The following is a 23,382-nucleotide window of genomic DNA, read 5'->3' on the forward strand; positions in this document are numbered from 1 at the left end:
TCTGAAGTTTAGACTCAGAACCATCCTAACACTGCCACTCCTACTCATATGCCACTGGTCAATGTAAATCACATGGCTAAAAAGTGAGTAAAAGGACAGAGAAATACTTTCTGCCCACAGTGAAGCTATAGTCAGAGTGGGATACAGAGGATTGGGAAGGATGGGGCTCAATCATTTCATCCATCATAAGGGGTAAATGTGAGAAACAGCTGACAGAGAAAGATTGGATGTTGGGCAAATGAGACAATAGGTATCCAGCATAGTAATATCACATAGATACAAACATAAGAAAACCAGGTAGTATATTTTATCAATCCCAAAATGCTAAAGTAGAAAGTAATCGGAAGAGAACTGTCTTACAATGTAACAAGTACTGTACTAAGAATTTTACAGATAGAATCTCAAAGGAGGAACAGAAAAGCTATATTTAATCTGAAACAATGTCATTTTGCCTATAAACTCTCACAGGTTCCAAAGAAAGTGTCCTAGAAGATTCCAAGTTAATGTCTGTTTTCCAGTTGCTGCTTCTTTAGGAGTACGTCCTGCCTTGGTGTAATCTTTATGTTTATAAGAGAAAGGCACCAGCACGGTGCTTCCTTTTCTTCCCAGTATTGGGAAATCAAAGTGTTCACAGTTGTAAACACATTTAAAAAGACAATATCTAGTATAAATTAGGTTGTCAAATTTTTACTCTCTCATTTGAGAGAATAAATCTTGATTGATGAATTTAAGTAATATGTCTTCTATATGCACATTTATACTGTACACATTTCACACAGCCTTGCTTATAGGAAATTTTATATTTTGCTGAGATATCCTTCTTTAGTTAATACTGATCAGTTGTTTAAAAAAAAGAATGATTTAATGTGGTAGAGTTAAATCTTTATTCATGCTTCACTATAAAATTAATAGGAAGCTATTAAATCCAGAGCGTAGTAAAGAACTCTAAGAGTTTCATTACTTCATGTTGTATATAATACCTCTTATTTTCTGGATGGCAAAATTATAAATACTTTTTTTATTTTAATTTTTTTATTTTTTTTTTTATTTTTTATTTTTTTTATAAATACTTTTTTTAAACCAAAATTTCACATTGGAGTTGCAAGAGATAATAGTAAAGCTGAGTAACTTTTAAAGTTGCTTATATTTTATATTCCAACAAAGCATATATTTTCCATAAATTTTTCCCATTATAAAAAAACTCTAAAAATCTAATTTCCTTTTCTTGAACAATCTGTGAACCATAGTAGATCATAGTAACCACAAGTTATATATAGCACATTGATTTCTTACTGGATAATCCTAAATATGTGCAACTTCATATCTTTTTACTTTAAGTTATTTTCCCATTATGAATAAAAGGCAGATCACTTAGAGAAACAAAAAAGATATTTTTATCGGTTTGGCATGCTTGTATTTGCAATAGTCAGAATTTTATTTACTATACCTGATAGAAATCTAACTTAAACTACCACCTAAGTTAAAAATGAAAATTAATGGGAGAAGAATGGGAGCATGTTATACAACTAATGGGAGCAGACCGTTTCAGGTATCTCAGGGAGAGAACCTCCAGCTTGACACGACCAGGACTCATTCTCTTTCATATTTCTCATCTCTCATCTGCTTAATTCTTCTAGACTCTGTTCTCTCCAAGTCCCTTTCACACAGAAGCCCAGATTACAACCTTATTCTATGCCTCAAGAATGAAGGCGTGGTCTTCCTGAAGAAAATCTCACGGAAGGATTCATGGGGACTTTACTCATTCCTTAGAACAATCTCTTTTCTAGAGAGATGAAAACTCTGGATGACCAAAACAGTCATGTCCCTATTCCTGTGGGCTAGTAATCCCTGTACTATAGTTGACAGTTCAGCCACAGCTAATTGGGAAGAGGGAAGGGCAATTTCCCCAAGCAGAAAGGTGGCTGTTGTTAAATGAAGATGAGTAGAAGAGATTCCTCTGCACTGATTAAACAAATAAACAACAACAACAATAAAATGTCTCTAGTCTTGGGCAGCCCCGGTGGCTCAGCGGTTTAGCGCTGCCTACAGCCCAGGGCGTGATCCTGGAGACCCAGGGTCGAGTCCCCACATCAGGCTCCCTGCATGAAGCCTGCTTCTCCTTCTGCCTTTTTCTCTGCCTCTCTCTCTCTCTCTCTCTCCTCTCTGTGTATTCTCATGAATAAATAAAATCTTTAAAAAAAAAATGTCTCTAGTCTTAATTCACTAGAATCTGAACATGTTGAGCCTCTTGGTTTTGGCCTTCTCTAAATATGCCTGAAGATCTGGTGAGCTTCTATCTTAGTACTGTTTATATGAAGGACCTTGGTGCCTCTTTGGAAAGATTTCAATCCAAGGGAAGGGAATGTCATGGCACAGAAGTATGGTTAAGGACAACAGTCAGGATAAAGGAAGAGAAATGGTTATGAATGTAGCACTATTTCTATCTATCACCCAGATTGGTTTTGGGCCACACCCCCATAGATGCATGCCTGAGCACTACAGTGAAAGAGGTACAGTAAAAAGTTGAGTCAATCAGAAGAGCTGTTTTACAGTGGTCTCTGTGGGACACCAAAGTACAAGAAGTCAGCAGTATCCATGGCAAAACTGTAGTGACCTGAGACCACACCCGAGTACAGACATCTGCAATCTCAACATTAAGTATCAGCAGCATTAGTGAAGACATTGGCAGGCACTGAAAAGGAAAAGGTTACAAATTGGGAAAGGTTACAAATTGCCTTGTATATGTGTTGAATTTGTAGTGTATGGAACCTCCAGTGGAGATGTTTAACAGGCAATCACAAAATAAAACTGGAGCTTCAGGGAGAGATGGGGCTAGGGATATAAGTCTAGGAATTGTTAGTAAGTGGGAGGAGATGACGAATTTTAGACATGGGTAAGATTGCTTATGGGAAGTGACTGGATTGAGGGAAAATACAGTTTGAACACAGAAGCCTGGATAATACCAAAATTTTAAAAATTAGGAGGGTAAGAAGAGCCCACTACAGAAACAATCTAATCAGTAGGAGGAAACCTAAAAGGAAGTAGAAGGGGAGTGTGAGAACATATCAATCCTTTTAGAACTAATAACAATTTACCACCTGGGTGGCTCAGCAGTTGAGCGTCTTCCTTTGGCTAAGGACATGATTCCAGAGTCCCGGGATTGAGTCCCGTATCAGGTTCCTTGTGGAGAGTCTGCTTCTCCCTCTGCCTGTGTCTCTGCCTCTCTCTCTCTCTCTCTCTCTCTCTCTCTGTGTGTCTCATGAATAAATAAAATCTTTAAAAAAATTGGTTTCAGTATTAATTCAACAGTTTCACTGCGCTGTAATGGTTATTTCATGACTATAAATTCTATGTGCAAATCAGCATTAGAGATTCTATTTTAATTCAATTGAATGTATCCTCACTAGTTTTGAGCAATAAAAATATTTACATATGATTTCCAGTCATAGGAACAACTAATCTATTGTTTCCACTCTAGGATACAATCTGAACTTAGGAGTCTTGAAGTCAAAGTTAAAAAGTCTTGCTCATTTCAGAGTTTTCCTGCCTTAGGATCAAAACAAATTGCTGCATTGTATTTATAAACTATCTTGGAGAGCAGGTCAATTGTAGAGGCTCCAGCTCTTATTCACACAAAAGTGTTTTGGCACCTCCTTCAGGAAAAAGTGTCTCAGACTGAAACAGAGAACAGGATTTAAAAGGGGTTTGCTTGCAAATTATCAACAATCTTTCTTTTATCTACTTTCAGCTTTTCTATTTTTCATTGGTTTATCCTTTATTTTATATGAAATCATTAAGTTATTGTATTTAGCTTTGTGTACTTTTGTAAAAACTTTGGGTGTTAAATGGAAAGACATTTTAAACTTCTTATTTTTAAAAAACTTTTGACTTTTCAAATCTCATAAGAAGAAAACTTTTGCACATATTGAACTTTTTGGCTGCGAAAATAATATATATTCTTATGTATTCTCTATGTGTTAGTCTTTGTGCATTTAGAAAATACAATAGTACAAAGCAGTAAAAATATTCTAAGATACAATTTTACCACCCTACGATAACCATCTTTTTAGACATTTTATCATAGATCCTTTTCTGTGAACAGGGACCCATACTTTATTTTGTTAAAAAGAAAATAATTCTATATGTAAGGTCTTACAATATGTTTTTTTTCATTTAACACAAATACCATAAACATTTTCCTATGTCATTAATATTCCTTTATATCACTTTTAATAGCTGCATCATATATAACATCACATGGCTACAAATTTAGACAAGAAAATCTAAAAATAGTAGTAAAGATCATAGATTTTAACTGGGCTTAAATTCTGATTCTGCCACTTATTAGCCTCATGACTTTGACCAAGATACTTAACGTCTCTGAATTCAATGTTTAAATCTATAAAGTAAAGAATAAGTGAGACAATTTGTGAGAAATTTAGTATACCATTTGGCAATAAGTAAATTAACAATAGATGCCACTATTTTATTTTTATTTTTCACAGTTATTAAGACTGTCATTACATTTATATCATTATTTCTAATTCTTTGCAGATTCCTATGATTAATTTCTAAATATAAATTTTTGGAAGTGGATTGTGGGGCCAAAGGTTATGTATTTTTAAAGATTTTCAGTAAATTGTAAATTACTGTCCTAACAATTTACATTTGTACCAGCAGAACATATGTATATATATTCCCCTGCTCCTTTCTCCAACTTGCCAACATAAGGGAGACAGTCATATTTTGTTTATTTAATGCATATATGTCTTCGAATAGTTTGTTGATATTAAAAATATAATTAATGGGATCCCTGGGTGGCGCAGCGGTTTGGTGCCTGCCTTTGGCCCAGGGCACGATCCTGGAGACCCGGGATCGAATCCCACATCAGGCTCCCGGTGCATGGAGCCTGCTTCTCCCTCTGCCTGTGTCTCTGCCTCTCTCTCTCTCTCTCTCTGTGACTATCATAAATAAATAAAAAATTAAAAAAAAATAAATCTAAAAAAAAAATAAAAAAAATAAAAATATAATTAATGGTCATTTGTAGTTTTTTTGCAAATGTACAGTTTATATGCAACACATATTTTGTTTTCATTATGATGTTTGTCCCTTTCTTAATGATTTGTAAGATTTTTCAGATACTCTGTGTTTACACATGTTGGGCAGTTTCCCAAGTTCAGTATGTTTTAAAATTTTGTTATGTTTTTTGACATGCAGAAATTGTAAATATAAAATCAGATCTAATAATCTTTTACTTTAAATATTCTTTTTTGCATGGAGAGCAGGCAAGACCTTTTAAGATGCTATACAAGGGAATGGGTTTAAGGTTGTGGTCTTCAATAGGAGGAAAGGATTTATGGAGGAAAAAGTCTAGGATTTAATAATTGAAATATTTGAGAATATGTATTTTCTTAGTACTAGAAAATCAAGTGCAGGTAGTAATTTTGAATTGTGTTGTGTGGATTTTGTGGGGAAAGGGAGAGGGCTAGGGGTGCAGAAACATAAGGAAAGTTTTGAGTATCTGCCTTTTGCTGTGCTCAGTGCTTCAGATTGGTAAATCATTTAATTCTCAGATCAGTCCTATGAGATCATTAATCTCCTAACTTTACCATTTCCATTTATTTTACAAATACTTGTTGAGCACAGTATCAGTTTTTAGACTTTGTCTTATAGAAAGTGAAAAAAATAAATCCAAACTAGTTTATACACAAAGAGAATTTATTTCATGATGTAAGCTGACAAGGTCTAGCAGTAGCTCTAGCATCAGTAGTAGTTTCACCCTGGGCTCAGATGATACCATCAATATTTATCTCTCAAGTTGTTTCCTCTGGATCAGCTCCATTCTCAGGCTATTAGGTTGGCCCCCAAAGGCAAAAACAAACTAGAAGAAGAGAGAAAATCTGCTTTCCCAGAGGCTCAATGTCCCAGAATTTTCTGGGTCCTAATTGACCTCCCCTAAATCATTTGCCTTTTCCTGAGCTAATCATTATGGTCAGAGGGTTGTGGCCAGTGGTCTCATTGGCAGTGCATAGATAAAGTGCTCCTTCTTTGGAGCCACAGGGTTGAATAAGTTCTTTAAAAGTGCCTGTGCAGAAGGAACAGCATGAACAAAGACATACAGTTAGGAAAAACCTGAAATATCTGAAAAATTTACAATACTTGACGAGGTTGTCACTTTGTATATGATAGGTTGGTAGGGCAAAGCTGGAAAGAAAATCAGAACTCAGTTCCACATAGACAAGACTCAAATGATATAAGGTTCCATATTCTAAGATATGTAATTTTGACTGTATTCTGAAGGCAGTGTCAAGCCCAAGAAATGAATGAAGGGGGAAGAAAACAGGAAAGGATCCCAGGGAGTGAGCAGAGGAAAAGGAGTTCATTAAGGAGGGTAAGAAGGAAATTATCAGTAAGGAAGAAGTAGGAGATAGTGGGATCCTTGAAGTGAAGGGATGAGAACATTTCAAAGAACCAGAATTAAAGTATCAAATTCAAAACAAAGATCAAATAACAGAGTCTGAAGATGTCCATTGGATTTGCTAATGAAAGAGATGGAATTAAGGGGTGATTAAGGGACCAAAGAACCTATTACCTGGTAGGAAGAGAAGTAATGAAGTGAAGAGATGATCCATCAGAGCTCAAGATTTTAGAGTCCTAATTTTAGAGGATAAAGAAGTGAAGGTAGCTTTAACCTGGGAAGTTGAGTTTAGAGGCAAAACTTTTGTCTTCATGGATTTATTTTTTATTATTTTTTTTAATTTATTTATTTCTAAGAGACAGAGTGAGAGAGAAACAGACATAGGCAGAGGGAGGAGCAGTCTTTCTGGGGTGGCCAGCCCCCTGAACCAAAGGCAGATGCTCAACCATTGAGCCACCCAAGCGCCCCTGTCTTCTTGGATTTAATATGGAAAGGAAGACTGAGAACATTCCCATATTAGTACAAGTAGGAAATGGCTAACAATTTGTTAGTGAGTAGATGTGGAGAGATGGTTGGCATGAACCTCATAAAAGGAGCCCTCTCTGAAGGAAGAGGAATAATAACAGTATGAAAGGGACAATGGGAAGGCTGAAGAATATCAACATATCACAGGCCTCATGGTTTATGTGAGAGTACAGAAGATGGAGGTAGGGAATCACAGGCTTTTCACCATTTCAGAATGGGTAAATAAAAATTTGGATACTTTCTAAACCAAATATAGTAGATGTGTAGGAAAGAATTTATAGTAAAGAATCTCTTGCCCAAAGAGAAGTTCTGGTCTTTGCCCTTGGCTTCTAGGGGGTAATCTTTGGGTTCTAGGGATGTTATGCCTGAGAGAATATCTTTATTTGCTTTAGGGCCATGGGTCATACTGAATAGTCTAATGGTGTGACTTAGGGTAGAGGGCTGGCCACACCCATATGTCTTAAGTTGGGGACTGGCCACCCCAGAAAGACTGATAATGTGACTTAAGGTGAGTGACCATGAGTCAACATGGAAACTGAGATTAACCATGCAGGCAACCAATGAGTCAAACATCTCTATATGATGAAGCCTCATTAAAAACTCTAGACACAAAGCTTAGGTGAGCTTCCCTTGTTGGCAGTACTCCTTATATATTGTCATACATCCATACTGGGACAGTAACCTGTCCTGACTCCACAGGAGACAACAGAAGCTCTGCATTTAGTCCTTCTCCTAGACTCTGCCCTATGTACTTTTTCCCTTGGTTTAGTCTAATCTATATAGTTTCCCAGTAATAAGCATAATCCTGAGTATAATGGCTTTCAGTAAGTCTGTGAGTCCTAGCTAATTATTGAACACAAGGGTTTGACTTGGTGTCAGAAGTGAGAGTGGTCTTGGGAATGTGCCCTCTAACTTTTTGGTTGGTCTAAACTCTTGGCAGGAAGGCCTGCAGGTATTACTTTCTTTGCTATCTTATAGAATACAATTTATATTTTAAGAAGTTGTATAATTTGGCCTCCCCCCCCCTTTTTTAAAGAGTGTGCACATAGGGGGAGGGGCAAAAGGAGAGGGAGAGAGACATTCTGAAGCATATTCCATGCTCAGTGCAGAATCAGGTACTTAACTGGCTGAACCACCCAAGCCCCCCCAAGAAACTGTATACTTTTAAAATAAAACATTCATTAAGCTCTTTTATTCAATATTTATCTATAATACGTTCATGATCTCATTTAGTAATTTTTTATTGAACTGAGACTCCATTTCAATTTAGTGTACGTTTTACCAAATGTTTTTTATCAAAAAGAAAATACTTTTCATTATATTAATAGTTAATAATTGTATGATATTGGGAAAACCATGTAATTTTTTGAGTTTTATCATTTCTAAAACTGAAGATAATACCTTTCCCATAGATACTAATTAAAGATTACAGATTAATAAAAGATGGAGGATGAAATATGTCATTAGAAGTTTCTAGTGTAGCATCTGGCACATAATACACTTCCCATAAATATTAACTGAGATACTGGTAGTATTCTAAGAATTTTATATGATTCATGCTTTATAAATTTTATTGATTATAAATTGGTGAGTAGGTAACATTTCTGAAATCAATTCCCCTTTATTTAAGAAGCTAATGTCACCTTTGTGCAAACCTATGAGCTGAAGGCATTATAATAATCTTAGGCAAAACTCCACAATCAATTAGATTCTAGTTACCGATTCCCTACCTGAATGTACATGGATTTAAAATATGATAGAACCGGCATGTCTGGGTGGCTCTTAGTACCCAGCGGTTAAGCATCTGCCTTTGGCTCAGGGCGTGATCCCAGAGTCCCGGGTGGAGTTCCACAGTGGGCTTCCTGCAAGGAGCCTGCTTCTCCCTCTGCCTGTGTCTCTGCTTCTCTCTGTGTGTCTCTCATGAATAAATAAAATCTTTTAAAAAATGATAGAATTAAACCACTGTATACTTTTTATTATTGTATTTCTCATATTTTAAATATGTGAAATAAATTGATTCCAGTGTTTTCATGCGTTGGCTATGAATAACAATGTCTAGTTAAATTTTGATTACTACATAGCAACAAGAACATTTTTTGCTAAATTTCTCCCATTGCCACTAGCATGGATTTGTATTGGGATGTTAATGCTATTTTTTAAAACTTTTATTTCTATTTTGCTTTGCATGATGAGGTGAATTCCTGAAATGCTTACCAACATAACTCTTGACTAACAGTTTAATTAATGTTGTAGAAACGCTCCATTATTCTTGATCAAATCAAGAATATTTTTAAATCAGTCATTTTTTAATTATGATTCTGTGGTTTGTGTATGAATAATGTGTGTGTGTGGGGGGGGGGTACCCAAACCTGCTATCTAACATAAAATACAAGGGTGATATTACTAATCATATGGGCAGTTTCTTGATATTAGGAATAAGAATTTTGTTGTTGTTGCTATACTGTTTTTTTATGTCCTAAGTCAGGAAAGCAGTCTTTCAACAAATATTCAAATATAGGCTGTTGACTTCCACTCAGACCTGCAAGCTGCATGGAGAAGTTCTTTTCTTTTCAGAATTCTGTGTTTCCAGGAAAGTTCAAAAGGAAGAAAGAAAGAAATAAAAGCAAAGTTACTATTCTCAGTCCTTTTATACTTGATCTTTTCCTTAACCTCTTTATTATTCTGCTTATTCAGCATAATTGTTTTTATATCTATAATATGTGGTAAATCACTTTAACTTTTTATGACATAATTATGTGGGTGAAACCTCTTCCTGGGGAGAGAAAGCCAACCTTTTCAAGTTAGGGAAAGTTCTGGAAACTTTCAATGGATATAAGATGTGTTGTAATAGAGCTGGAGCAGCATAGTGGGGAGAAAAGGACTACCAGAGCCAGAAGAGAAAAGAAGGAAGTAGAGGTAGAGGTATTGGAAAGCCAGAAATTAAAATTTGTATGGATATAGGAGATGAAATAAAAACCACATAGTTTTATTAAATCTTAGGCCCTTTTCTACCCCCTAGTCAGAGGAATTATCTCCAGCTGGGTCTGGTTCGGGAGAAAGATTGAATGGATGCGAAAAACAGCATGTATAAAACTGGGCTGCTGAATTCCTCGCCACCAGGTGAGTATGGGATGGAGGTGGGAGGCAGATCTGGGGCTCTTCCAGGTTCCTTGAAAACATCCTTTGCCTCTTCTATACTTAAGGACCTTCCTCTTTTGTTCCTAGTTTTGACTTTCCATTAAAGGAGAAAGGCATAGAGCATCTAAGTTGGGCTCTAACTAAATGTTCCAGCTCCCCTCACATACTCCTGTGCAGGCCAGTTGGGAGTGGAGGAGCTACCTGGAAAATGAACCTGGGGACAGGGTCAGGGGTGAGACTGGGATGTGCACAAGGTGTGAATCGGCTTGAGGGGACTTAATTGGTACATTCCAAACTTGCCAGACAGAACCAACCAGAAGTGGGATGTTGGGAATTGATCACTCTTGCAACAATTGTGAAATTTCGAGATTCTTCCAATTGTTATCTGATTGGTTATCAAAATAATACTCCTCAGATCTTGTACATCATACTTTTAAAACATCCTTGAGGGATCCCTGGGTGGCGCAGCGGTTTGGCGCCTGCCTTTGGCCCAGGGCGCGATCCTGGAGACCCGGGATCGAATCCCACATCGGGCTCCCGGTGCATGGAGCCTGCTTCTCCCTCTGCCTGTGTCTCTGCCTCTCTCTCTCTCACTGTGTGCCTATCATAAATAAATTAAAAAAAAAAAAAAAAAAAAAAAAAAAAAACATCCTTGATATTTTTTCTTAGAAGCTTCCTAGCCAACTTCAACTTGATCATAGGTAAATTTTAGTAAAGTTTCAAAATTAAAAGTAAATTTTCTCTCCCTCTCTAGTAACAAAAAGACAAGAAAATGTGTGATGTAGATCTAAGCAAATGGGCCAGATTTAATAGTTAAATCTTCTAATAGTGTGCTTTTAAATTAGTACTCATGATTTATGGGCTGTATTAGTTAGACTAGGGCTCTCATAACAAAATACCTCAGACTGAGGAGCTTCAACAACAGAAATTTATTTCTCACAGTCCTGGAGGAGGCTAGAAGTTCAAGATCAAAGTGTCTACAGGTTTGGTTTCTTCTTAGGCCTCTTCCTTTGGCTTGGGGATGGCTACCTTGCTGTGTCTTCACCTGGGCTTTCCTCTGTGCATAATGTCTACCTAATTCCTTCTTCTTGCATGCTAATGACCCCATTTTTCACTTAGTTACTTCTTAAAATAAAGGCTCTGCCTCCAGGCACATTCTGAGGTACAAGGGGTTAGGGCTTCTACCTAGGAATTTTGGTGAGGCATAATTCAGCTCCTAATTATGGATCATTTATCAATATTTTTAGACTTAAAAGAAAAAGATTTCCTTGTGTCTAAACTTGGAGTGTGAGATAGGGAAATTCAGCCTTTTATCTCATTATTAAGTAAAAGGTAATCATTGAACAATGAGTGCATACTATGTGCTCAATACAGTGTTTAGTGGATGTGTAAGACAAAAACGTAAGACAGATGCCTTGCCTTCAAGGAGTAAATGTTTGAACCGACAAAACAGATAATATGAGTAAATTTTAATTTAAACTTCCATTTTCTCGATAATTACTCAGTCCTACTCTATGGTTTTTGAGTTTGAGGCTCTTTTGGTTTTCCTGAATTCCTCCCTTAATAGGAGACATTTAGAACTTGCTAAAGAAGACTACTTAGCAGAGCCTATTATTTGGGCAACATTGGGGTTTTTTGTTTGCGTGTTTTTTGAATTTTTTTTCAGTCCCAAAGGTGCTATTAAAAATGAAGTGTGCTCTTAAAAGCAACTTTTTAGTTTAATATTGTTATTTTTAGTATGACTCAGCCTCTGATGTGCTTATAACATTGGCCCTGCAACCTTGAAATTGTTTGTTATGCAGCCAAGTCTTCACAGTAAGGTCTGTGGGTGATTTACTGTAAGAGGGACTGGGAATTTCATGCTGCCCTAGTTGGCAAGTTCTCTGTTTCATTTTGTTCTTTTTCAAAAAAACTGTCATTACTGAGCCAGTGATTAAGAACGTAAATCCAAGTTTCCTTTGAAAATAATTTTATTGAGTTTAGATTTGGTAAGAACCATATTTTATAATCATTCATTCAACTTTATGTTTCATCCCCCAGTAAATCATCCTGAATTAGCCTCATCTATTATAGGTAAACTGGGATTACTCCCAGTTTAAAATGATATAATCCGAGACATCTCCAAATTAAATTGTAATTTTCAGGCCCCAGTTAAGTATAAAATCCTTTGCCTGGTGCTGAGATTCAGAGATGGGTGATCATTGTTTTAAATGAGCTTTCAACACAGTGAGGAAGCAATTTGTCAAAGAGTGAATTTCTATAGCACAATGTACCAAGTTTTGTGGTGTAGGGCAAAATACAATACGAGCACATATGAAGAAGAGACTGTCACCAAGATAAGGAATGCGAGGATGTCAAGGAAAAGTTTCACAGAAGAGGTGTCCTTCATACTAGGATTTGATAAAAGAGTAGGCTTTTGACTGGAAGACAGTCAAGGAGAGAACATTGCCAGCGAAAGGAAAAGAATGAGTGAAGTACATGCTTGGGGAAAAGACAGGATGCATGCTTGGAATAAGAATCATAGAGTTTGGTTGAAGAAGACTGGATGTGGTAGGAGATTAACTCAAATGTGAACTGAGCCTGATCCTGGACTGCCTCTTCTTGAAACATCTCATATGTCATCTGAAGATTTTTCATGTTATTCTGTAGGTAATTAGGAGCTAGTTAAGGTTTGTGGCCTGGAGCCAGACTTGGTCAGCAATTCAGTATTATCAAAAAGATAGTTCTGACAGAATTATGAAGAATCATTATTTGAGAGATGAGGAAAAAATTGAGGCAGGCAAATAAGGGGCAGTACAGTGCAGTAACCAACTGGAAGGAAAAGTGAAACCTGAAGGTCTGGGAAAGACAATGACAATGAAATAAAAGTGAGTATCAGAAAGGTCTTGTCCAATTGGGATCAATGTTGCTTCACTGCTCATGGAATTATGTGAGAAACTATTGACTCATTCTAATCCCAAGATTCTGTGAGTTAGGCATCCATGACCACATGAGAATCCTACATTCCAGAGTAGAGCATTTCTCCACACATGTAAGTACATATAAGAACACTTCAGATGTATCTATATGTATTTAAGACATGAAATCATCTCTCCCACTCCAGTTAACATATTGGTTGAAAGTGGGATGATCAAATCTATTTACTTGACTACAAACTAATTATGTGTTTTTGATGCATCTCCAGTATGAAGACATGGTAGTACTTACCAGGGTCATTTCCCTAAATAGTTGTTATATATTCAGGGCCTTCATTTGTGCTTTATAAGACACTGAGTTTTAGTTTCTTTTCACTGAACACAGAATAAGATTTTAAAAGAAAGTTGAAAAATGAAACTATGAAAGAATAGGGAAGGAAAGGAAACCATATAATCAGATGACATGGTACAGAAGATACTGAATTGCTGGATTAAAATAGAAGATACCATATTGCTGAATAAATTCTCATTGTTTATCAAGTTCCAAGGAGTTTGTGTAGGTATAATTAAAGAAATATACTATGGAAGAAGTAGGCAGATAGTTAGTTAGACATATGGAGACCATTGGTGATTGCATGATGGCAAGTATGGCAAAAAGAAAGAAAGAAAGAAAGAAAGAAAGAAAGAAAGAAAGAAAGAAAGAAAGAAAGAAAGAAAGAAAGAAAGAAAGAAAGGAAGGAAGAAAGAGTATGCAAGTGAGAATATGCATTTTGCAACTTTTATAGATATCCCACACATCTTATCCCTGACAGGTAAGTGCATCATTACTTGTATTATTTTATTTACCAACTATTATATGTCACTTATATTCATTCAACTGAACCTTGTAACAACCCATGAAGCAGGTGCTTGTCTTATTTCCATTTTACAGATGGAAAAACACAGAAAAGGGGCAACACAGAGAAGTTAAGCAATTAGCCCATAGTCATACAGCTGATAAGTAGCAGAGCCAAGGACTCCAGGCAGTCCGACTCCAGAGTCCATGTTCTTAACACATTATGCTGCATTTCTAAAGTTGAAGGTGGGAGAGAAAGTAATGTTTTTTAATGCTATAGATTTATCTAGAAGAACCTCAATAGTATTTTGACATTACTTGTGAAACTCATAAATGTAAATGCCAGCTAAAAGCTGTCATAACATTTATAGTTGTTCATTTCCTTTATGGCTGATAGTTAATTCATTCAGATTGTTAGGTAACAAGGATGCAAAGATGAATTAGAAATGGTTGCTGCTTTCAAGAAACACATAGTCTAAAGGAAGAATAAAACTATACCAAATGGTTTAATAGAGAACAATAAGGACTGGGGTAACAATATACACAGGCTAGCATGTGAGCACATTGAACAATTAAATCATAGGGTAACAAAGAAAGCTTCTCTGCATAAGTGTTATTTGTGTTGGATCTTGATGGATGAATAGAATTTAGAAATACAGGGAATGGCAGAAGCCAAGCAACAAATAAAGGAGAATGCAACACATTTGGGGAATTGCCAATTTTTCATTAGGACTGGGTTATCATGTATACACAAGGAAGAAGTAGATGAGGTTAGAGACTTAGAGGCTAAACCCTGATTCTTACATGATAAATTGAGGAGCTTGACCCTTTCTCCTAAGCTGTAGGGAAGAGAATGAAACCTTAATCAGGGAGGGGTGTGTGTGTTTTCTTGAGAAAATATGTCGACAAATATGAAGGACAGAATAGAGGATAAATGGATCAAATATATAGACATATTTTGAAAATATGCCAATAAATAATCCAGGCAACAAATTATGGAACTCTAAATGGAGGCAATGGCAATGTAAATGAATAAGAGGAGAAAAACTGAGAGGATATGTAGGATGTAGCATAGACAAGATAAAGATCGCATTGTTAGGGAGGGCATGACAGTGAGTTGTCCAGCAGAGTGGTGACCAAATCCTAGTTCAAGAACTAGCTGCATCAAAATGGCTTTTAAAAATAGATTCCTCATCTTCACCTCCATAAATTCTGACTTAGCAGGCCTGTAATAGCAACTAAAAATCTGTATACCTTGGAGGTATATGAGTTTATTCTACAGTAAAAAGGATTGAGAACCATTACAATGCCTAAGTTTATGGGCTGGATGCCTAAGAGATAACTAATGTGATAATAAAAATTGCAAGAGATTTTTGGCTGAGGGGGAAAAAAAGATGTGGATGAATTTACCTTTGAATCAAATTTGGGCTACCTAGGGGAAATCTGGATTGATCTAGGAATAAAGATTTGGAACTCAAAAGAGATATTTTGTTTGAAAATAAATAGTGGTAGATAAAGCTATGAGTTTGGGAAGTCATTCCATAGAATATACGGAATAATGAAAAAGATGGCCTGAGGATGAGTAACACTAAGGATGAGGAACACTGTTATTTTTCACAAGCATTTAAGGAGTGATTGGAGGAAGGAGTCTTCAGAGAGAGTTAAGAAGACAGGACTATTGTCATAGAAACCAGAGAGGGCAGAATTTCCATAGAAAGGAGAGGCCAACATGAACATATTGTAGACATTCAAATAAAGTAAATAAGAGCAGAAAAGTGCTCACTGATTTTTAAGATGGTGACCCTGGTGGCCTACAAGAGTAGATTTCGTTCCATAGTATAGAAGGAAGCCAAATGATGGTAAAATAAGAAGGAAAATGGGACACCTGGGTGGCTCAGCGATTGAGTGTCTGCCTTTGGCCCAGGGCATGATCCCAGAGTTCCGGGATCGAGTCCTGCATCGGGCTTCCTGCATGGAGCCTGCTTCTCCCTCTGCCTGTGTCTCTGCCTCTCTCTCTCTCTCTCTCTCTCTCTCTCTCTCTGTCTCTCATGAATAAATAAATGAATAAATCTTTAAAAAGAGAAGGAAAGAAATGTAAGAAATTAGAAACCCTAAGTAAAGATGAATATTTTAAGAAACTTGTCAATCAAATTTCTTAATAACAGAAGAGAATAACAGCTACTAGGTTTAAGGGAAGAATTTTTTTTTCTTTTTTAGAACTAGAAGAGGCATGAGCATGCTAAGTAGAAGAAATTGGTGAAGAAAAGAGATTGACAGATACCGGAGAGAGAGGACAATTAATGGGAGTAATTCTTTTAGGAAGACCGAGGTAATAGAGTCTAGAGTACAGTGGGAGGGATTAGCTTTAGATCGGAGAGGCAATACTTCCATTAAAATTAAAATACAGGTGAGATGAGAATGGATGCAAGTAAGACTTTGGCATGAGAGATAAAAGTTGAAGAAGTTCTTGATGGTTCTGCTTGTTTTTTTTTTTAAGATTTTATTTATTTTATTATTTTAGAAAGAGCAAGAGAGTGTGCATGAGCAGGGGCAGGGGAGGAGCAGAGGGAGAGAATCTCAAGAAGAAACTGTGCTGAGTGTGAAGCCCATGTAGGGCTCTATCTCCTGACCCTGAGATCATGACCTGAGCCCAAACCAAGAATCCATCATTTAACAACTGAGCCACCCAGGAGCCTGATGGTCTGTTTTCTTAGTGATAGAGGAGAGCCTGTCTGCCTTGCTCAGGAAGATAATATCTAACAGGTACCAACTTCCTCAGTAGATTTGATGGAATGCTTAGAGCAATATCTCTCATGTATACGGTTAAGTAGCCAAATGAAGAAATAGACAATTAAGTGTTTATCATCAGATGATAATATATGCTCACAGAAGTAGAATAATGAAGTAGAATATGTGCTCATAGAAATAGAAATATGCTGGAGGGTATTATGCTGAGTGAAGTAAGTCAGTCGGAGAAGGACAAACATTATATGTTCTCATTCATTTGGGGAATATAAATAATAGTGAAAGGGAAAATAAGGGAAGGGAGAAGAAATGTGTGGGAAATATCAGAAAGGGAGACAGAACGTAAAGACTGCTAACTCTGGGAAACAAACTAGGGGTGGTAGAAGGGGAGGAGGGCGGGGGGTGGGAGTGAATGGGTGACGGGCACTGGGTGTTATTCTGTATGTTAGTAAATTGAACACCAATAAAAATAAAAAAAAAAAAAAAAAGAAATAGAAATATGAAGTAGAAGTATGAAACCAATGTTCTGGTTTAAAGTGGACATTACAATGAAAAGATTGAATCAAAAAAGGCTGAAACACATTTATATTGAGGAACACATAATACAGTATTTTGCATTAAAGGATTAGTTTTTAGTTTATGCATAGCAGTTGAGATATACCATTGTATTAGACGTGTCTGATGTTTCTTTGCTCTCAGTGTTTATTTGAAGAGATACAGCTAAGCCTTTGGTACACTTGATATAATGATAAAAGCAAGCAAGGTAGTCTGTAATGTTTCCTGACCTCTACTTTGTCCCAGGGCCATTTATCCATTAGAAACCACTGGCGCACTGCCAAAGACCTATGAAAACATTTGCAAACTGAAAAAAGTAGAAGCTTCAAAATATGTAAATGAATCTACAAAACTAAAATTAATAACATTCAGTCAATTTCATTAACAGTCAAATTTAGTATTCATAAAACTGTCATTGACACATAAAAATAATTTGTTGCTTCGGTTTTCTCACTTAAAAAAATCTCATGATATGCACAGTGATTTGCTAGAAATCATATCATAGGCTAAGTAATTTACTTTATCAAAATAATTTTAAATAAAAAATGTAATTCCTCTAAATTGCCGCTGTGTGTGTGTGTAAAATGTGATGATATGGTGAATCCTAAAATGTCTGATGTGATGTTGAAGATGTGTGACAAGTGAGAGGTGTAGGAATCTTACTCTTTAAAAAGACCTGCTTTCTGGTCCCTCTCACAAGTAAGCCATGTACCCCAGTAGTCCCTTGTATAACTTATCCCTTCTTCAAAATGGCAAACCCACTCACTTCAACAAGCTGGTTCTTACAGTTATTTGCTTTTCTATCCCTTATTGAGAAATAGAAACTTTTGTTCCCAATAAAAGAAATTTTGGTGAAAATATGGAAGCCTTCTCCACCCCCCTTGAACTCATATTATGCTTAAGGAAAACACAGAAACTAAAATTCCTTTAGTTGTTTTTAGGATATACGAGAGGAATGGTTCCTGGATTGGAAAAGACAACACGTAGTGCCCAGATAATCTAGATTCTCTTCTAAAATCTGTCCCGTACTCTTCAATAGGAGACCCAGAAAGTCTGAGATACTCATAATTGTGCTAACACCCTTGCCTACATATCCCCTCTCCAATCTGCAACGTCAGGGTATATGGTTTGTAACAAGAAAATTCTGCCTACAGGTCCACGGCCCAGAAGAGTCCAAGAGTAGAAAAGACTGCTAAAAGAAACCAAGTGCTAAATATAATGAGCTTTTGGCATAGAGTCCTTGACCCTTGTCTTTGCATGTATTATTGCCTTTGTGAGATAATGATCAAATTATATAATATGGGAGAAATAGCATAGACATTTTTGAGCTCGAAAAAGAACCTTAGCGTTGACATTAGTGTTACTTAGAAATATTGATGAATTCAGTACTTTCTGTGAACCATACAATGTTTACATCTAAATGCCACCAAAGCCCATTCAAATCACTAAGCAAAAATATGGAGGGAACTTTGGGTTAACATTCTGATTTTTGCCTCTACTCTGCTCCTAGCTATTTGTGGTGCATTGAAAAGGTACTTTGTGTCCTGATGTATAACATTCAGGACCTCAAGCCTAATATGGACTGCCTGACCCCAGATGTAATTTTCAGCAATATTAATTGGCTAGAGAATATGGATTATTATGACAATAGGACTCAACCAGCTTGGCAACTGCTCCTTCTGTGTGACTGATCACATTCTAAGTGCTGTATTAAGAGTCTTGGATCATTGACCAATTTATCTTGAATGCAATTAACTATGCAAATGTAAACTCTTCACACTTACTTTCATTAAAATTATATCACAACAAAAAGAAAATAGATATAAATCAAGCCAGTGCCCTTGCTTCAAGTCTGAGTCACATCTGATTCAACTCCCCCTTTATCATGCATTTAAACATTCCTAAGGTCCACACATATCTGGGAGTTCTGATCATGTGAACTTCTGTCTAAAAACAACTTGGATTCTCTATAATCCCGTGATTTATTCCATGATCTATACAGTTCTATTTTGTACCCCAAATAGTAATAAAAATGTGGGTCTCTTAACTTATACCTAAATAATCAATTTTATGTTTAAAATTTAATTATTTTGGAGATCTTTTTACTTTTTTTTTTCTTTTTTGCTTTTTAAATAGGAATTTACTGACTGAAAATGACAGAAAAAATCTTAGAGAAGTTAGATATTCTGGATGAGCAGGAAAAGATACTCTTGGCCAGAAGAACAAAGGTTTGTAAATGAAAGCTTGAATTAAATTTAATCATTAAACTGTTATCATTTCAAATGTGAATGATTATCTTTACTTTTTAGTTAATGACACAGTAATATGGAGATATAAGCTAATTTGTAAAAAGTAAATAATTATATTAGTTCAAAAAGTTATCTATGTAAGTGTACACTAAGAATTAATTAGATATACAAGGTAACTTTTGGATAGCTGCCATATTTTTTTCCTTCAAGATCTTATTTAAATTCAAGTTAGTTAACATATAGTGTATTATTAGTTTCACAATATGGTTCAGTGATTCATCGGTTGCATATAACACCCAGTACTCATTACAACAAGTGCCCTCATTAGTGCCCATCACCCACTTACCCCATCCACCTCCGCCTCCCCTTCAGCAACCCTTAGTTTGTTCCCTATAGTTAAGATTCTCTGTCCCTCCCTCTCTGTTTTTCTTATTTTATTTTTCCTTCCCTTCCCTTATGCTCATCTGTTTTGTTTCTTAAATTCCACATATGAGTGAAATCATATTTGTTTTTCTCTGACTTATTTTGCTTAGCATAATATACACTCTAGCTCCATTTGCATCATTGCAAATGGTAAGATCTCATTCTTTTTGATGGCTGGGTAATATTCCTGTGTGTGTGTGTGTGTGTGTGTGTGTGTGTGTGTGTGTGTGTATCACATCTTTTTTTCTTTTTAAAGATTTTATTTATTCATTCATGAGACACACACACACAGAGGCAGAGACAGAGAGAGAGAGAGAGAGGAGAGAGAGAGAGAGGCAGAGACACAGGCAGAGGGAGAAGCAGGCTCCTTGCAGGAAGCCCACTGTGGGACTTGATCCCGGAACTCTGGGATCATGCCCTGAGCCAAAGGCAGATGCTCAAACCCTGAGCCACCCAGGCATGCCAGTTCTATCATATTTTAAATCCATGTACATTCAGGTAGGGAATTGGTAACTAGAATCTAATTGATTGTGGAGTTTTGCCTAAGATTATTATAAAGCCTTCAGCTCATAGGTTTGCACAAAGGTGACATTAGCTTCTTAAATAAAGGGGAATTGATTTCACCAATTTATAATCAATAAAATTTATAAAGCATGAATCATATAAAATTCTTAGAATACTACCAGTATCTCAGTTAATATTTATGGGAAGCTTACTATGTGCCAGATGCTATACTAGAAACTTCTAATGACATATCTCATTTCATCCTTCATCTTTTATTAATCTGTAATCTTTAATTAGTATCTATGGGAAAGGTATTATCTTCAGTTTTAGAAATGATAAAACTCAAAAAATTACATGATTTTCCCAATATCATACAATTATTAACTATTAATAAAATGAAAAACATTTTCTCTTTGATAAAAAACATTTGGTAAAATATACACTAAATTGAAATGGAGTCTCTAATTGAAATGGAGTTAAATTCAATAAGAAATTACTAAATGAGATCATGAACCTATTATAGATAAATATCGAATAAAAGAGCTTAATGAATGTTTTATTTTAAAAGTATACAGTTTGGGATCCCTGGCTGGCGCAGCGGTTTGGCTCCTGCCTTTGGCCCAGGGCGCGATCCTGGAGACCCAGGATCGAATCCCACATCGGGCTCCCGGTGCATGGAGCCTGCTTCTCCTTCTGCCTGTGTCTCTGCCTCTCTCTCTCTCTCTCTCTCTCTGTGACTATCATAAATAAATAAAAAAAAATTTAAAAAAAAGTATACAGTTTCTTGGGGGGCTTGGGTGGTTCAGCCGGTTAAGTACCTGATTGTGCACTGAGCATGGAATCTGCTTCAGATTGTCTCTCTCCCTCTCCTTTTGCCCCTCCCCCTGTGTGCACACTTTTAAAAAAAAGGCAAAAAAAGGGCAGACGCTTAACCTCTGAGCAGCCCAGGCGTCCCTCACATCTTTATCCATTCATCAGTTGATGGGTCTTTAGGCTCTTTCCATATTTTGGCCCTTGGATAGAGGCCAAATTATATTAGGTTATAATATATCTAAGGTGATTAAGATAAAAAAAAATAGGCAGTCAAATAGTAAATGTGACTCCTATAGTTGTCACTAATATGATAAACATAAAAAGTTATTTAATTGGTTTATTAAAAGGAAAAAAGTTGGTATAGTTAGCAAATTAAAAATAAAGGTCATAAAAATTTAAGTAAAAAAGGTGAGAGTCATAAAATTCAATATAAAATATTAATGAAGAATATAGTTTTGGGGGCACCTGGGTGGCTCAGTTGGTTGAGTATCCAACTCTTGGTTTCAGCTCTGGTCATGACCCCGGGGTGGGGGGATCTAGCCCCACAGCTGGGCTTCCTGCTTGGTGAGGAATCTTTTTCCCTTCTCCCTCTGCTTCTCCCCCTCCTCCTGCTTGCATTCTCTCTCTCTCTCTCTCTCTCTCTTTCTCTCTCTCAAATAAATAAGTCTTTTTAAAAAAGAATGTAGTTTTCAAAAATAAGATTCTTAGCACATATGAGCACTTTAATTTGGTTACACAAAGACTTGCAAAATAATATAACAATGTGAGTTAATCAGGCATAAAGAGCTTAGAGTCTGAGAGATCATGGAAAATAGCAGAGAGGAGCTCTGAAGTGATTGAACATATTTGTGAACCTGAAAATGAAAATGTTGATGCTTGAATAATAACTTGATTTTCAGTGTTTTTCATAATCGTTTTCTTTTATTCAGAAAATAAAGTTGAGCAATATTGGGAAAAACAATAAATTAATTATTGTTACCCAAATTTTGAAATTGCAAACCAGGAGTAACATACTAAAGCGACCATATTGGACTTACGCACCTCAAAGTTCATTCCTTTTTAATTTTTTGTTTAAAATGAAATGAAACGTACTTTAGGAAATATAGTTGAGATAAATCTGTTTAATTTCTCCTGAAATTTCCTTTTATATGAATTTTAAGTTATTATTAGTCATAATAATTCTTACCTTTTACTAAGAGCTTCCTTTGTGCAAAGCGTTTCCATACATTTTCTCATTTTGTGTTACTATGCCAACTTTATGTGTTACTGATCAAGTGTTCTCTGGAAATTCTTTTGAAAGGATATATAAACAAAATTTAAAACTTTTCTTATTTTTAAATTATAATAATTAAAACATGCTTGTGGAAATAACATACAGATATGTATAAAAATTATACTTAAAGAAAATTAAATAAAGGAAAATTGTCTTTGGCCTCTTCAGCTGTTTCCTCTTGAAGCAAACAACATTTAGCAGTTTGGGTTTATCCATCCACATCTTATTTCATGCTCCTACAAAGATATACAAATATTGTATATGTGTGTATAAATTTATTTATCTTTACATATACTCATACATAAATATGCAGGTACACATATGAGCATATACGTATATTTGTGAAGGTGAATTGTCTCTATTTGCTTTTTTGATGACCAAAAGATGAGATAACAATATATAAATCACTTTGGTAATTGTCTCTTTATTTTTAAAAATTTTTTATTTTGAAATAATTATCAATTCATAAGAAGTTGCAGAAGTACTACAGAGAGTCCCAATTCCTTTTCATCCAGGTGCCCCCAGTGCTGACATCTTATATGGGTAGTGTACAATATCAAAATTAGTTTGAATCCCAACCTATGTTAACATTGGTATATTACTGTTAACCGGTCTACAGAGTTTATTTAGTTTTCACCATTTTTAACCTGTATTCATCTGTGTGTAGAGTTTTATTGATTTCATCCCATAGTAGATTTGTGTGATCACTACCAAAATCAAGGTCAGCATATCTCCATCACCAAAAAAGAACTTCCTCAGGTTACTTCTCCGTATCTGTATCTATACCCCCCACACCATTCCCCATCTGTCCTTGGCAATGGCTAATCTGTTCTCCATCTTTATAACAGTAGTTTTGAGAATATTATATAAATGAAATCATTCAGTATGTGAAATTTTGAGATTGACTTTTCACTAAGCATAATGCCCTTGAGGCACATCTAAGTTTCTACATGAATCAATAGCTTTATTATTATAAATAATATATAAAT

The 23,382-nt window shown here is 35.8% G+C and overlaps 1 protein-coding gene and 1 long non-coding RNA gene across 3 annotated transcripts in view; one reads left to right on the forward strand and one right to left on the reverse strand.

The window, feature by feature from the left end:
- The first annotated feature begins 13,019 nt into the window (after positions 1-13,019).
- Positions 13,020-23,382, forward strand: part of C5H1orf141 (chromosome 5 C1orf141 homolog) — a 36,130-nt gene continuing 25,767 nt past the window's right edge. The window contains exons 1-4 of one of the 2 annotated variants that reach the window (XM_049110313.1): positions 13,031-13,112; positions 16,049-16,160; positions 16,353-16,594; positions 19,268-19,359. In XM_049110313.1, coding sequence (XP_048966270.1) covers positions 19,322-19,359 — 38 coding nt within the window. In that variant the 5' untranslated portion in view covers positions 13,031-13,112; positions 16,049-16,160; positions 16,353-16,594; positions 19,268-19,321. Of the gene's footprint in view, positions 13,113-16,048; positions 16,161-16,352; positions 16,595-19,267; positions 19,360-23,382 lie in introns of both variants that reach the window. The other variant, XM_025428068.3, reaches the window with a different exon arrangement.
- LOC112647198 (uncharacterized) overlaps positions 22,027-23,382 on the reverse strand; it is a 34,553-nt gene continuing 33,197 nt past the window's right edge. The window contains exon 3 of the long non-coding RNA XR_007410805.1: positions 22,027-22,629. This is a non-coding gene — a long non-coding RNA (uncharacterized LOC112647198). The remainder of the gene's footprint in view (positions 22,630-23,382) is intronic.

Source organism: Canis lupus, chromosome 5, assembly GCF_003254725.2.
Source record: "Canis lupus dingo isolate Sandy chromosome 5, ASM325472v2, whole genome shotgun sequence".
Classification (NCBI taxonomy): Eukaryota; Metazoa; Chordata; class Mammalia; order Carnivora; family Canidae; genus Canis; species Canis lupus.